The sequence below is a fragment of the Leguminivora glycinivorella genome, chromosome 20 (assembly GCF_023078275.1).
Source record: "Leguminivora glycinivorella isolate SPB_JAAS2020 chromosome 20, LegGlyc_1.1, whole genome shotgun sequence".
NCBI classification, from domain to species: Eukaryota; Metazoa; Arthropoda; class Insecta; order Lepidoptera; family Tortricidae; genus Leguminivora; species Leguminivora glycinivorella.
The window spans coordinates 10,436,585-10,454,143 of record NC_062990.1 but is presented as its reverse complement, the minus strand read 5'-3'; the positions used below and the strand labels follow the sequence as shown (position 1 = coordinate 10,454,143).

The 17,559-nt window shown below is 35.8% G+C and overlaps 1 protein-coding gene across 10 annotated transcripts in view; it reads left to right on the top strand.

Annotated features, from left to right (window-relative positions):
- Positions 1 to 17,559, top strand: part of LOC125236886 (calpain-B) — an 88,254-nt gene that overhangs the window by 34,553 nt on the left and 36,142 nt on the right. For 6 of the 10 annotated variants that reach the window (XM_048143799.1, XM_048143803.1, XM_048143800.1 and 3 more), the window contains exons 3-7: positions 6,625 to 6,801; positions 8,860 to 8,978; positions 10,891 to 10,959; positions 11,663 to 11,797; positions 12,825 to 12,993. In XM_048143799.1, the coding sequence (XP_047999756.1) occupies positions 6,625 to 6,801; positions 8,860 to 8,978; positions 10,891 to 10,959; positions 11,663 to 11,797; positions 12,825 to 12,993 (669 nt within the window). Of the gene's footprint in view, positions 1 to 1,354; positions 2,248 to 6,624; positions 6,802 to 8,859; positions 8,979 to 10,890; positions 10,960 to 11,662; positions 11,798 to 12,824; positions 12,994 to 17,559 lie in introns of those variants that run through there. The other 4 variants (XM_048143796.1, XM_048143795.1, XM_048143797.1 and 1 more) reach the window with 4 other exon arrangements.

Genomic DNA, 17,559 nt, shown 5'->3' with positions numbered 1-17,559 from the left:
ACTAATAATGCGTTTATCGGTGACCTTGAAAACTAAAACATGACCAAAGTGCGTTATCAATTTTGTGCGAAAAGCTATGCCATTGATATGTTATCGATGTAAATAACTTAATAGTTATACTATCGGACACTTCCAATGCATCCTTATGTCCATGAAAGATAAGTTTTTATGTAAAAGAACCGTTAAATTCAAAGACTGATAAAAGGTGTGGTATGACCAATTGACTAACAAGCGAAAATTACTTGAAATGAATAATTTAATATTTTGTTAGATCATTCTGAATCTAACGCAACAACGAAAAGAGTTTAAAGAAGTTAAGAACCACTAGACTAAAATTTAAGTGGGACTGGACTGGTCACGCCTGCCGAATGCCGGATGACGTATTTTGTGGACCAAGACAAACGTTTTGCACTCATTTTTAGAGACCAGACAGAAGTACAATACAATACAATACTCTTTATTGCACACCTTGATAAAATACAACAATACAAAACAAGGAAGCAACACGAACAAAGGTAAACAACAGGCGGTCTTATCGCTAAAGAGCGATTTCTTCCAGACAACCAGAAGTAGCAAAAGACAGTGGAAGAGAATCATCCAAGCAGGTTTTTAATTTTATGTATAAAATAAAATTAAAATTGTGTGCGACGGCGACGGTCTTTAAATAAAAAAACTTTTAACTATAGAGCTTTTCAATTGAATTAGCTTAAAAGCTTCTGTCTGTTGGCGCTACGGGCGTTAATTATAACATCGATGTTTTATGGCGATGTCTCGTCCCCTGTGGCGTTGGGTTGTCCAGTGAAAGCTTTAATATGCAATGCTATTTCATAGTTTTTTGGTTTGGTCGACTAAGTCGACTATGGCTCAGTTCAAACCAAAGTGGCAATTTTTAGGGTCTTACCTAACTGGAATATAGGTGAAGTTTACCTGACAATACGTTCGGACTTTCTATCTGATAAAAATATGTGAGTTATTATAAACTAGACCTTCCAGCCTGAGAAGAGAATAAATTATAGTCCTGTGATGATGATGTGTATGACGATGACTTCTAACCATGGACAAGTTAAAAATTGCTATACCTCTACATACCGTTGTTTTGTCCTGTCACAAACTTGTATGTAAATAATATTATTTTCAGTTATTATAATAATAAATACATTATATCACCGCTTCCTCTAGGCACGACCGCCCTTATCATTTTCCCCATAGGTTTCCGCCACACACATACACAACACACTACATTTATTACCAGACTTATCAACTTGACAGTCAGTCAATAACTCCAGTTACCACTGAATAGCCAACTGTGACATACATGTCATTTTAAACCCTAGTGCCAAGTGAAAAAAATGTGCAGTGCCTTTTGTGAAACTTTTGTACTTAATTTGAATGACAGGTCTATTAATATACAAAAATCGATTTTGTGATTCGTTCGGGCAAGGACGACATCATTGTTTTACATTATGTGATTTTAGACTTATTGGCACGGTTTTATTTGTTTTCGGTATATAATTAAAAATACATAAACACCGCACATCGATATCAGGAACATCCGCTAATGCATTTAAGTTAATCATCAGTCCTTGACCAAAAAAGGATTTGACTAATGATTTTCCACTAACAAAAGCAGTTGTCTTCAAAATGTATAACGGTAATGACGTGAAAAATACTGTTAAAGAAGTGGATTTTGTGAAACTTGATAAGAAAGATGTCGGTCAACTTAGGGCTTTCTACGCGACCGCTGCAGTTTCAAATGCTGCTGGCATTTGGAAGAAATCCGTATCTATCAAATCTCCCAAATCTGGAAGAATATTTGGCAGGAAATCTAAAGAAGAAAAAAGCAATGGCTTCTTCTCTAGACTCTTTGAAAAGAAAGTTAAAATATCAGATTTTACGTATCAACAATCTAATGTGCGAAAAGAGACTAGTTATAAACCTTTCTGGGCTACCACAGTTGTGCAGCCAAATGAAAAGGGTATAGAAGAAAGTGTAAACAAAGAAACATCAACAGTTGTAGAACAAAGCAACGTTATGAGGAATAAAGCGATGGTCTTTGAGAAGGCAACTCTAGGGTCGCCTAAAGTTGTCCTTACAAATAGACAAGAGAATGTTAAAAATAGGCCGGAGAAAAAAGTAGTGGAGAAAAAGTGGTCGTCAGTGGAAGCGAGTCAGGATAATGCGTTGAGGATGCCCCCCTTTTATAAGGGGAGCAAAATGAGAATGCCTACGGGCGAACAGTTATTTTGGGTGCGTATTTTTTCATACATAATTATTGAGCGCATTCGGTGTTTTCTTACCGCACTTGAGCAATAATTGGCACTTTACGTTTATGTCGAAATTTGACAGTTTAAAGTAGTTTGAAATTATTTGTCAAAACGATAAAATTATATTTGATGTGATGTTTGAATATCATTCTTCCGGCATACGAATTTATTAATATTAACTGAATGACGATCCATTAACTTTGTTGAATTGTTACGTTTTTAAATTCTTTCGGGAATAAAGTTGTTCAATAAGCTCATTTTTATTAAGTCCGATATTCTTTTGTTTCTGTTACAGTAATCATAAAGATCAAACGTGATTGAATAAATACACTCAAACAATGGCTTACAATCGATAAATCGATAACATTTTAATTATATATTATCCAATTTTATTACCGTTATTACGTACATGTGATGTGAAATGTGATGTGTCGTTTCCAAACCAAAAAGTCCACCTTGTCACCATAAGGATTCCGATTTCACAGTTTTTTATTTATTTAAAAATACAAGGTAATTTCGTCTTCACTGGAGATGGGCCGAATATTCGGTAAATATTCGGTATTCGGCATATTCGGCAAGTTTTTCAATGTTCGTATTCGGCCGAATAATTCGGTTGCATTGCCGAATATTTACCGAATAAACAAAGTAAATAACTAATGAAGATCTTACGTATTTCATTTGATAATAAGCTCCTATTTTAGTAGCTTTCTAAGGAACTACTAAAAAGAGATAATTATGCGTCAAAATATAAATACAATTGTTTTCAAAAAAGTTCAAAAACCGTAGTTTAAGAGATGAGAAGAGTTCAGAGTTGTTTTAACTAAGTTTTAGTTATCCATTAAATCATAAGAACATAGTTGTAGTAACATATGTAACCATTATCAATCATTTAATACATCCGATTTAAAAATATGGCGTAACCGAATATTCGGCCGAATGTTCGGTTCGGGAAGAGCTGAACCGAATGTTCGGCCGAATATTCGTATTCGGTAAAGTCCATATTCGGCCCATCTCTAGACTCTTCACCATAGACTTGCAAGTAGGTATGTGTAACGAGGGTTATATTTTTTAGAATAAATAATATCGACCAATAGAGCTGACGGGAAATGAAGTAATTGTATTATTAGATTTTAATTACAAAACCGAATTTATTTCGATCGTAAATATATGTCACTATATGTTCTTTTGGTAATATATTTTTTTGTACATTTTGGCAACACTCTAAAAAGTGTTTTCGTTTGCATCATTAATTGTAAACATAAAAACCTACTACAAAACAATACTACAAACGGTACTTAATGGTTCTGGTAGTTTTATTCTTTGCCCTTGTCAAGATTTTTTTACCAGGATATTTTAGTACCTATCAGTGGCGGCTGGTGAAAATTTCTGCTAGGCAACACTGAGCAAAAAGAAGCCTACCTTAACATTAAGGTACTTTACTAGTAATATTTTAGGCAAGCCGGTGGGAATCGGCTTGTATGGACCAGCCGCTGCTGGTACCTATCTATATGTTGTAGTTAAAAATCTGCTTGTCCAGCAGTTGTCGTAAAACTTGAAGAACATGACAAAACTTCTTAACATGCCGAGTTACAATACCAGTGGGCTATTTCGCCACACTGACAATTCTCTTCCGATTTCTGGGTTGATAAGTAACATTTCCCCTCACTAGCTCGGAAACACGTGTTTTATCCTTCAATGTCAGCGGGTAAAAACGCATTTTATCCACTAGTGGATATAGTAATTTGACCTTGAATATAGTCAAATTCTCTGCTTTAAAACTGATAAAAGTGGGTGCATCTAGTGATGAAGATGATTTACCACCTGTGGAACTACTGGAAGCAGTGATAAACGCGTTTTTTTGTATTGTAATTTCTTCGCTATACTAAGGGGAAAAGTTGTGTTAGGTACCACTTACTCGCTTCGCTCGTGGTTCAACTATAGAATCCTTTCACTTGCTCGTTTTTCAATTCCACACTCTGCGTTAAAATACAACTTTGCCCCCTTGTATAACAAATAACTATTGTTACTCAGCGTCAACATTTCCTTTTTAACCGACTTCAAAAAAGGAGGAGGTTCTCAATTCGACTCACAGATCAATACAACAAGATGGCCCTTACAGGGCGACTCGCGGTCACCAAGCATACGACAAATCAGGTTTATAAAAGTTTGAACGCGTGCGACACCGATCAGTAGCGCCCAAGTATACGACCCGCTAACAGTGTCCGTGTCCGCTCGGGAAAAAATCTTAAATAATCAATTTTGGTTGCAAACAATGGTCTCTTACAGCATAAAGTGGTGTGGCAAGTCTTCTAACACTTCTACATGTAAAAAAGATGGAACAACATTCCACAGTTAAGTCAAATTAATTATTTTGTTGAATATTGTTTATTGTCCGCGGAGTTCATTTATACTGGTCAATATGGTTGTGCTGAGCGGCGCCGAGGCGCGTCCATCCCTCTTTACCGAGTTAAAAATGTGATATGCTATCCCTTTCACGTAAACGACTAGGCATGGGGCCATGTTAGTTTATGTCTGTTGCGGGAACTTCGTACTGCCGTTCGTACCATGTGCTACCATTTTATGAAATATAAAAGAAAGCAGATTTGTAATAGTGAATAATTATCTAGAATCTGTAGAGTCTGTAGTGGTATTTAGTTCATTGATTAGTTTAGAATATTTAGTTGGTTATTTAACTTAGTAAACGTAAGTAAAAATGCACAGTTTAGTTATTAGTTACTAGAATGATTTTTATTGAGATGCTATCACAATTATCATCCTCCTTGCGTTATCCCGGCATCGGCATTCGCCACGGCTCATGGGAGCCTGGGGTCCGCTTTGGAAACTACTACCAAGATTTGGCGTAGGCACTAGTTTTATGAAAGCGACTGCCAGCTGACCTTCCAACCCGAAGGGTAACTAGGCCTTATTATAATTTAATTATAATATTATAATTTGTTGCAAAACAAATTCACCACAGTACTGGTACCGGTACCATTGTCTATAATAGACATGTCCCATTCCCATCCCTACTGCTAATCATAAAGGCGCGCCATTATTTGAAACGACCAATGGCAGCACCGTGCGCGCCCGCCTCACCCCGCAAGGATTGGTGATTTGCGTCTCGAACAATATCGCTTGCATTTGGCTTCTAGTGGGGTGTTCTGTGATTCGACTGAATGTTTTTTTTTTTTTTTTTTTTGTATGTATGTTCCTCGATATCTCCGAGAATTGTGGACCGATTTTCAAAATTTTTTTTTTTGATCGAACGGGTATAACCCCGAGATGGTCCCATTGGCACCAAGTCAGGGTCTGATGATGGGATCCTGGAGAAATCGAGGGAACTCTTCAAATGTTATAGGCATATGTAATGTTTTCAGTGTATTTTTCAAAGGTAAACCAGTATTTACGCCTGATGGTAATAATTTTATGTGGCTGAGCTGATGATGGAAGATCAACTCCTCAATGGTTAGGAGTTAAAGGATAATTCTTTCACTAGTGTACATGTATTCGGACTGATACATATAATATCAATAGGAACCACTAAAAATCAACAAATAAATAAACTTTTTTAACAAAAAATAAAACCGCCTTCAAAAATAAGCGCGTTACAAAACACGGAGAAACTAAAAAGCAAAAAAATAATAAACCTTTGAATTCAGATTTCTTATCGTATTGCAATAATCTAAACATCCAAATTATAAACAAATCAATTATTTTTGGAGTCGGTGCCAGCCTGCGTATGGTTGGGTGGGGCAAACAGGCAATAGCAAGGCGACGAACAGGTCTGGTACCGACTGCAAAAATAATTGATTTGTTTATAATTTGGATGTTTAGATTATTGCAATACGATAAGAAATCTGAATTCAAAGGTTTATTATTTTTTTGCTTTTTAGTTTCTCCGTGTTTTGTAACGCGCTTATTTTTGAAGGCGGTTTTATTTTTGAACAGGCCAGGTCACTGTCGGGCGACAATTGTCACTATGGTGAAATAGGCCACAGGTAAAACCAACAATACAGTCCAATCTAGGCACTAGCAGAAGTTTTCGGAAACCGTTCACTCAAAATAGAAGTAATTTTATGACGTCGAGTTGCGGAAACCTAGACTGCGAAACCTATACTATATTAAAATGTATACGAAAAATATATAATTTTAACTCGAAAAATCTCCTTGGCTACGATTATTCAGTGTCAAATCACAAAAATTACATTTTCATTTGACGTAACCTGTGACTTCATGCCAAATTCACCACTATGAAATTTTATTTCTTTTTTAACCAATCTTAACTATCCCGTGTCAAATGCCTAAACCTGTCCGCTACAGAAACATTCACCATTATGAAATATCTCTATTTCTTTCGCAGCTCGGCGAAACTCGGCCATCTTCGTACGGGCCAGCAACGTACCAAGATTTCAAGGAGATCCGGTCCCGTTGCCTCTCTGAAGGCAGATTGTTTGAAGATCCTGAGTTCCCAGCTATAGATCGAAGCTTGTACTATAAGGAGCGGTTGGATCGTCCTATAACCTGGCTTAGGCCTAGTGTAAGTACATTTTATATTAGCTTTCTCTACATCTACAGTATAACACACGTATCATCTTTGTTCGGGCCAGCAACGTATCAAGATTTCAAGGAGATCCGGTCCCGTTGCCTCTCTGAAGGCAGATTGTTTGAAGATCCTGAGTTCCCAGCTATAGATCGAAGCTTGTACTATAAGGAGCGCTTCGATCGTCCTATAACCTGGCTTAGGCCTAGTGTAAGTACAAAAAAATAAGAATATTTAAACTACAAGAATATTTACTATGAGTATAGGTAAACTGTCCTATGAAAATACCTCATAAATTAATTTAGGTTTTTCTGTTTTAGTCCTATGTAGGGATGATAATGTAATAACAAATTCATTTTAATCTGTTTACCTACATTAACGTTTATTTTTACATGGTATATTTAGGCGTTATTTACTTCCAATAGATCCAATTCAGGCTTAAGGAAAATATAATGTAAACAGGCATAGCTAGTCGTTTATGTAAACAGTATAAGAAATATAAGAATGCTCAGTTAGACGGCAATTTTTTTTTTTTTTATTATAAATGGGCTTACTCTTGACCACAGACTAGCCAAAGGCAAAGACGTGGCCTACGATGGAGTGAGCTCGCCCAGAAGATGCCTGTTCACTCTTGATTTAAAGGTTGCCGGGTTATATGAGCTCGGAAATATAGCCGCCGGCAAGGAATTTTAACCCTTAATTTGGCAGAGACTCCGGTGACATAAATTTTCCGATTTTACTTAATATATTGAATAACAGGTGTTTTTAAAGCGTCCGAAAAATATTTAAAAAAATCTAGATTTATTAGTTTTGGAAAAAAAATATGTCCGCCACAGCGGACTCTGCCAAATATTGGGATAAATTAATATGTCCGCTGAGGCGGACACTGCCAAACATACGGTCATTTAAAATAAACAAGTATTTCTTAACATATATTTATTTTAAAACTTAACAAATATAATAATTTTGTATGAAAATCAAACTGACACATATTTATAGTCAAATATCATTATTTTAACTTTTTTCCGACTTTTTGGCCAGGTTGCACAGGCCGTGATCACGACAGACTGATGTGACAGTGATGTCCCAGCAAAATGTCGTCGAAGATGTAAACAACACAAAACTACCCGAAATTAATTATATCAATGTTCGGGGCAGACAAACAAATTATAAATTTTGATCTACCCACTTTTCTTTAATGTTTATTGCCCCTCGCGCGACATGTAACATTCACAATATCCGCGCACTACGTATACCTAAAAGTGCCAAAATTTTAACTGCTTGGTCCAGCACCACACGCTGTTGGATTAAATAAAAAATCTAAGCATAAAAGCAGGCCACCAAAACAAGAAAATCAAAATAATAAACAAAACAATATAATAATTTGTTACAACACGTGTCACCGCAACATTGGCATAGTCCGCCACGGCGGACAAATCGTATTTAGTATATATTTGGCACTGTCCGGTGCGGCGGACAACTTGTTTAGATGATGATTATGAGTATTAGAAATTGAGAAATAAATTGAAAACATAACCACTTGCAACTATTATGTAATATATTTTATTATTTATACAACAGAAATACCCTGTTCTTACAAAAACCAAAAGAAAAACGCATAAATATTTTGCTAAAAACAGTTGACTTCTGATGCGGTGCCATCTTGACGAGTAACTGTCAAACGAGTGTTGACAGTGGTCAAATAGTATTTTTATACAAAGCATGTATCATAAAAGAGTCTCTTTCCATATGTTAAATTAAATAAAATTCTACCTAAAAAGCGAAATATTTTTTTTTATCACCTGTCCGTCCCACCGGACTTTGCCAAATTAAGGGTTAACAAATGTCAGTCTAAGGGCCGGATGCATCAAACCATAAGACATCGCTTAAGCGTTCGTTAAATTTTATTGTATGGGATGTTCCATAGACGCTTGCTGCGTGACGATGATGAGTCGTCAAATGTGGCTGATGCAACTGGCCCTAAAGGTGGCCGTCAATGAAGGTTGGCTACCTATAAATTTTACTTTCACAAAAATCCTCTATTTATGTTTACAGGAAATATGCGACGATCCTCAACTATTCGTGGAAGGTTACAGCCGCTTCGATGTACAACAGGGCGAGCTGGGCGATTGCTGGCTGCTAGCTGCTGTCGCAAATCTAACGCTACACAGAAAGTAAGAGACTCCACAGAATAATACTTTGAGCTACGTAATACCCCGCTGCGCGACCCCTTTATTCGCTATAACGCGATTTTGAAATTTTGATGGATTGGAAGCAAAAAGCCAATCAGAAACCATTAGATTGGTTTTTTTCTAAATAAAATATTGCACACTAGCTTTGCCCGCGGCTGCGCACGCGTTAGAAAGAGACAAAAAGTAGCCTATGTCACTCTCCATCCCTTCAACTATCTCCACTTAAAAAATCACGTCAATTCGTCGCTCCGTTTTGCCGTAAAAGGTGGACAAACAAACAGACACACACACACTTTCCCATTTATAATATTAGTATGGATTTTTATTGTTAGAAACTTTAACATTTTATGTAAAATGTTAGTTTCGTTAAACAACCGATTTGATTGTAAGTTTTCAAGTAAAATATAAACTATTTTCGGTTTGATTCTGGTATATTATTTTCCCTGGAACGCATCACTCGCCTAAAGCGGGGGTATTACTATTTATATTTTTTTAACTGATGATAGATATGAATTAGTGATGTGCAAGTTGCGGAAACTTTTCAAAAAAATCTTAAATTTCTTGAAAAATTCACGAAACTTTCACGAAAAATAAAGGGAATTTAAATTTATGAAATGGAAAGTTTCCATCCATACAATGTCCATACAAAGTATGGAAAGTTTCCGAAGTTTTCCTATGTGAAAATTCAGAATTTTGGAAACTTTCTGTCGGCACATTAGTAGGCGGAATGAAGGGGAGGCAGGAGGTAAAATAAAGAAAAAGACCGAAAACTCCAATAACTAATAAATGATATCCGGAACTAAATAAAAACTATTTTATTGGGCCCGAACTGTCGGTTACTCGTCGATATCGCTTCCTCAACTTAGGCTTCCCACAGACAGCCTTAAAAATTCATAATCTTAAAAAAAACTTGTATGCAATCTGACAGTTCAAACTGACACTGACAAGACACTGACAGATTTGAACTGTCAGATTGCATACAAGTTTTTTTTAAGATTATGAATTTTTAAGACTGTCTGTGGGAAGCCATAAACTTCGAATTTCTAAAGTCCTCTCTCTCTCCTCAACTAATATACGACAATGACCATGTTTTTAACCCCCGACTCAAAAACGACGGGGTGTTATAAGTTTGACGTGTCTGTCTGTTTGTCTGTCTGTCTGTGGCATCTTACATCCCGTACGGATGAACCGATTTTTATGTAGTTTTTTTTGTTTAAAAGCTGAATTAGTCGGGAGTGTTCTTAGCCACGTTTCATGAAAATCAGTCCACTGTATCGAGGGGTTTTTTAGGGTTCCGTAGTCAACTAGGAACCCTTATAGTTTCGCCATGTCTGTCCGTCCGTCCGTCCGTCCGCGGATAATCTCAGTAACCGTTAGCACTAGAAAGCTGAAATTTGGTATGTATATCGATCACGCCAACAAAGTGCAAAAATAAAAAATGGAAAAAAATGTTTTATTAGGGTACCCCCCCTACATGTAAAGTGGGGGCTGATATTTTTTTTCATTCCAACCCCAACGTGTGATATATTGTTGGATAGGTATTTAAAAATGAATAAGGGTTTGCTAAGATCGTTTTTTGATAATATTGATATTTTCGGAAATAATCGCTCCTAAAGGAAAAAAAGTGCGTCCCCCCCCCCTCTAACTTTTGAACCATATGTTTAAAAAATATAAAAAAAATCACAAAAGTAGAACTTTATAAAGACTTTCTAGGAAAATTGTTTTGAACTCGATAGGTTCAGTAGTTTTTGAGAAAAATACGGAAAACTACGGAACCCTACATTGAGCGTGGCCCGACACGCTCTTGGCCGGTTTTATTCATAATTTTAATTTTGTGGTTAGGTTATATTTATAACATTTCAATATTTTCAATGGTATGTCTTTCCTCTTTCAGATTGTTCTTCCAAGTGGTGCCGGATGATCAGAGCTTCGATGAAGAGTACGCTGGTGTCTTCCACTTCCGGTTAGTACTATTAATTAGGCAATCTACTTCCTTGAATAGGAAAAGGCGACATAGTTTGAAAAAATATATAGGCGTGAAGAGCCTGTCTTTCATTTCTCGCATTTTCTACTGACAACTTGGGTTTGCCAGAGCATAGTTTTCGGAATTTATGTGCGAAATGTCATTTGATATTTTTGCCAGTCGCTTTTCGGTGAAGGAAACATCGTGAGGAAACCGGACTAATTCCAATAAGATCTAGTTTACCCTTCGGGTTGGAAGGTCAGATGGCAGTCGCTTTCATAAAAACTAGTGCCTACGCCAAATCTTGGGGTTAGTTGCCAAATCGGACCCCAGGCTCCCATGAGCCGTGGCAAATGCCGGGATAACGCAAGGAAGATGATGAAAGTTTTAAAATGAATAAATAGGGAACTTGACTGTAGTTCGAATAAAATATTTTATGCCATGCACGAAATAAGGCATCAGGTAATATAAGAAAAACAGGGACAGAAGTTAGTGTTCAATCCAATTTCTATTTAATAAGTCAGGTAGAAATATATAAAGTAACTGAGTTGACCGTGACGTCACTCAATTCGATTTCATATAAATTCCATATTAGCAAGTCGTTCAAATTCGTTTTGACAGTTCTTAAAAAGACGCTGATATGACTAGGAGGCAAGTAGCCTATTGCAAAAATCACTCTTGAATTATTATATTTGTTTTCCAGATTCTGGCAATATGGGCGATGGGTGGACGTAGTGATCGACGACCGTCTGCCCACATACCGCGGCAAACTGGTGTTCCTCCACTCTTCGGAAACTAATGAGTTCTGGAGCGCCTTACTCGAGAAGGCTTATGCCAAGTAAGTCTTAAATTTGCAGGGAAAATTACTCTTTGCTGGGTAATACTTGGTTGGGTATGGGAACTGTTAGTCTGCTTACAAAAATTCATAAAAAAACGGCATTCACTCTCATATGCGGTGCAATAGTTACATATCTTTCAACTATCTCGCTACCTTTTCGGGGGCGGAATAGGCTAGTTTCCTATATTAAAAAAAAATATATTTTATGCAGTGCACGAAATAAAGCACCACATAATTAGAAGAAAAATATGGACAGTAGTTATGTTTAAACATTATTTCTATTTAATAAGTCAAAGAGAAAGATATAAAGTAAATGAATTGACCGTGACCGTCCTCAGTATTTCATAGTAATTCCATATTAGCAAATCGTTTTGACATTCAATTCAATTCAATTCAAAATATCTTTTTCATGTAGGCCTAGTTACAAGCTCTTATGAATAGTTCATTACATATATATTATGATCTTAATCTAACCTAATTATCAGAGCAATTTATTGTTGTAATTATTGTTCATAATAATATTGAGTCTAATCATTTCTTAAAAAGGAGCTGATTTGACTAGTAGGAAACTAGCCTATTGTAAGAGCGACGATTTTGAAGATACAATTTGAATCTGCAGGGTTAGCACATGATTAACGCGATAGTGTCTCGACCAATCATATGCTAGACTTGCTGCGGCAACTATTCCTATTTAAAATCGCCGTCAATAGAAATTGTCAACAATGTAAACAAACTATTCTATAAAATATCAATATTCTAGCACAATTTTATTATTTTAAAGGTTGAGGATCATAATGTGATATGAATTGATTAAATAACACATGGATTTAGCCAGCCTGATGAGTTAGAATGGAAATTAAAGATATTTTGACTACAAGGTTTGTTTTCATTGTTCACAAGTTCTATTGACGGCGACTTTAGGTCATTATTAAGTTCTTGATTTTTCGTCTGATCGCATTGAATTAAAAAATCTGTGACACCAAAAATTGTTGCCATTTTTTTTTCATAGCAAAATCGTTTTTTACAGGCTACACGGCTCGTACGAAGCCCTAAAAGGCGGTTCAACATGCGAGGCCATGGAAGACTTCACCGGCGGCGTGACGGAAATGTACGAGATGACGGAACTGCCGCCTAACTTCTACACCATCTTGCTCAAGGCTTATGAGAGGAACTCGCTCATGGGATGCAGTATCGAGGTAAGAAATAAAGAATAAAATGACTAAATAAATAAAAGTACTTACATAAAAAATGGACATACCTTGAAGAAGCGACAGAAATGGACGACATGACGGAACTGCCGCCTAACTTCTACACCATCTTGCTGAAGGCTTATGTACCTGTTCGTGTGTGTACCACACCTTACCCACACATGTGCATAGCTTAGTATATATTGGCATGTACTTGTTATTTAAGACACATTAAACGTATACTCCATACGAAGTAGTTATCATTTACGCTCCACATCACATGGCGATCCTGCCAGTGCGGCCTCGAGCTGCACTGGCGGCGCGCCGCGCCAGCCAGTATTACTGACCGTGAACTTTCGTAAATAAATATTTGGAACTCTAAGTGAATGAAAAGGACTATTATATATTTATAGTGACAGTGAAAAGTTTCAAGAGAATAAATAGACCTTACGGATTGGTGTTATTGGACTATATATCAAATATATGAGTATCATATAGTGAAAGTGAAAAGGTTACAGAGACTAAATCGAAAGTTACGGATTGGTGCTTATTGCAAATAAAAAAAATATGTGCAGTGTGGACTAAATTACATTTCTAATATCTACTTAATAGACTCATGTTATCAGGAGATTTTGAAAATAAATCATTTTTCGAATAAACGAAAGTGGCAAGTTGTAAGTTGGACGTTGCAGCTGGGAGATTGTTCGCGTCACGGACCCCGGGCGTGGCCTTGCCGACGTTGGACGCGACGACGAGGAGACTGGACACGAAGTCCTGGTCCCGCCACACAACGGTCATGGAATGGTCGTAATCTAAACTAGGTGGTTATATGGTTTTAGTTAATAAGTATAAGCAGTTGATTGACAGTTTCTTCTTATGTTTAAAATAAATATGAAGCGTGTTATATGCATTATTTTCATTAGATAACTATTTTAAATTTCGTTTTTTGAGTAGGTAATAAAAATTAAGTTTCAAAATTGTGTCTATGTGTACGTAATATTAGCAATTTCTATTATTTACGGAAATTAAGTTTAATAATATTGCGATGTAGGAATACAATGCATATGCAAATTAAATATTATGTGGAATCTAATTAAATGCTGCTTGATGACGAAATGGTAATATGGTTAAAAGTGCGGCACGTTTTAATATTAAATCATTCGATCTCTACTTTGCATTCAAATTGATAAACTTAACAAATGATTTCGTGCACTTGGATACAACATTCGTCATAGCGTACAGGTGGGCCGCGTCATCCGCGACACGTGTTCACATATAAGGGATCGGTATGTAGCTTCTGTTATTACGTCTCGAATTTCAGTTTCAACATAATGCATTATTAATGTATTGTGCAATAATTTAGATTACTTCAAATTTATCGTATTTAACTTGGCAATTGCATATAATTATAATCTTACCGACTTTTGACCATATTAAACTGAAAATTAGTATTTAGAACTAGATTGTTAAGAAATAATAATGTACTTGAATGTTTCAGATTTTTTTTCTCGGAATTGACTATAATATGTTTTACGGATTTAACAATGTGTGGAAAATAAATATATTTGAGATCTAATAAGAGATAAAAAGTTGGATTATTTTTAAATTGGTGTAAAATGGATATGGAATTTGTTGGTATATGAAATGTTTTTGTTATTTAGGTATAGGAGTGTTCAAGTTTTGTTTTATTTTGCGACGGAGTTATGGCTAGAGGTTTTTTATTAATGTACTTATTAGTAAAGGATGGAATAGAAAAGAATGGTTTGTTTTTTGAAATTAGGTATGTGTGCGAGATTTTGGAAGTCGAGTAAATTGAAGCAGGTAAGTTTTTCAAAGAGCGACTGGTCTGATCAACCAAGGGTTGTTGAAATTCTTATTTGTTGAAGTTTTATGGTGTTGGTTTAATTGTGGTTGGTAATTGAATGTTTTTTTTTAATGAGTGTTACTGAATCGATATACTTATAAATATGCCTATCGTATCATCGGCAGCCCGAGAGGGGTCATGAGCGATATGGTATAGCAAGGGTACGCCAGGGTACAAGGCAGGTAGGGAATCCTTGGAGATCTGATCATGATTTGATCGAGCATCAATCGTGAAGACTCCTTGGACACATGGAAGGTTATTATGTAAGGACGTGTTAAAAGAACTGCCTGTGTGAGTAAATATATTGTATGTGTGCGCGCTTAAAAATAAATATCCTTGTATCCTGAGCAAATAAATAAATAAATATGTAAGGTCGGCCGGCCAGGTAAGTAAATGCGTTGTGTACCCTTGCCATAAAAAAGAGAAGCACGCTTTAGATGCACAACTATATACAATGTTATTATTATAATAAACAAAATGAAGACGTCTATCAATTAAAAATAATACTTGCAAGTCAGTAAATTATGAAATAAGAAATATGATTGTTCCCAGGTACCCAGGGTTGGAATTATATACTCTTAACGTACGTTGAATTTGGATTTAAAATGTATCGACGGATACTTATTTGTCTGTGGAAATGAAATATATACCTACTTAGTGATGGTTTTAAGGTTTTTTTTAAGTCTATGATGTTATTCGTAGTCTTTTCTGCTTAGTTTTATATAAATAGGTATATTGTTTAACACACGTTTCGTCATCAACGCCGTCATAAAAGTAACTGTATAACCTATAAGTTGTATAACCTTTATAAAAATACATGGGTACCCACCCATGGTAATAACTATTGTATGGTGCCTAGCGTATAATGGAAATTTGTGTTTATTTTAGACAAATTTTGTATAACTTGTAATTTTCATTTATTGAAAAATGTATGAGTAACTCTTTAAATTGAATTTATTATTCAGCAAATATTCTTTCTTTCAACTTCAAAGTGTTTTTACTGTACCTACCTAATACTTGTATAAAAAAAAAAAGATTTAATTTTGTATAATACATACTTTCACTAAGAGCTTTTGCTTACATTAGATAGTCTTCCTTACTTTTTACTTTGTGTAATTCTTTTTTTTTAATTTAATATTCCTCATAGTATAAAAAATATTCCTCATAGTATAGGACAATATGTGCATAGCTTTTTTTCTCTGAGGGGGAAGGTGTAGTGTGTGTACCACACCTTACCCACACATGTGCATAGCTTAGTATATATTGGCATGTACTTGTTATTTAAGACACATTAAACGTATACTCCATACGAAGTAGTTCATCATTTACGCTCCACATCACACGATATCGAGTAACATACATACAAAAAATAAATCTGTCGAATTGAGAACCTCCTCCTTGTTTTGAAGTCGGTTAAAAATCGAAATAAGATGTCATATATTAAAGAAAAAATGACGGACACCACCAGTGGTGAAGGCCGGATTTTTTTTTCTTTAATACATGACATCTTATTTCGATTTTTAATTTATAAGTAGTGTGACTACTTAAAAACACAAATCAAAAAAATATTTGTTAAAAATAATTTGATTTGTTCCCATAGTTGCGTAATTGGTTACTTTATAAAGGATAAGTTCGTAAGGTGTGACATAAATGTACGAAATGACGGAACTCCCGGCTAACTTCTACACCATCTTGCTGAAGGCTTATGAGAGGAACTCGCTTATGGAATGCAGTATCGAGGTAATAATCCATAGAATATGCTAGAACAAGTGACAGAAATGTACGATATGACGGAATTGCCGCCTAACTTCTACACCATCTTGCTCAAAGCTTATGAGATTAACTCGCTTATGGGATGCAGTATCGAGGTAAGAAACAAACATTACGAAGATAATGCCAAAACAATTATAACACTAAACACGGTGAAATAAAAAGTACCGTTCAAACTTTGCATAGTGATTTTTGAAGTCATAATGAACAACTTTTATTATGGGACCAAAACCTAAAAAAACTAAATCTAAATCGGTTCATCCGTTCGGGAGCTACGATGCCACAGACAGACACACACACAGACAGACAAACAGACAGACAGACAGACAGACGGACAGACAGACAGACAGACACGTCAAACTTATAACACCCCGTCGTTTTTGCGTCGGGGGTTAAAAAAGGTTTAAGTTCGGAAGGTGTGACAGAAGAGTGTACGACATGACGGACTGCCGTCTAACTTCTACTCTACACCATCTTGATTTAGTTTTTGTTTTTTTTTGTCTGAAAGCTGAGTTTATAGTCGGGAGTGTTCTTAGCCATGTTTCATGAAAATCGGTCCAATATGTCAGGGGTTTTTTTCAAATTTTTTGTGGTTAGGTTATTATCTTTGTAAATTCGGTTTCCGTACCTTAGGTACCCTGTTACCTTGTAACAAAGACATATATCAGTATAGACAGATAAAGTCTAAGAAAAAAACGTACCTCAAAACCGTACAGAAAAAGGTACGGTGACCTAGGTGGCGCTAATATTATATTATGGCGTTAATATTTGACATTTTAACACATATCAAGCTAAGAATATGGGCCAAATTGTCAAAACTGAGGTTCAAAAGTTTTAAGGTCGTGTCGAGAGATGGCAGTCTATGCACTGTGATTACACATTTTCCTTTGACAGTAACTCTATAACTCGATCCTCTTTGCCTTGTAGTAAAAATGTTTTTT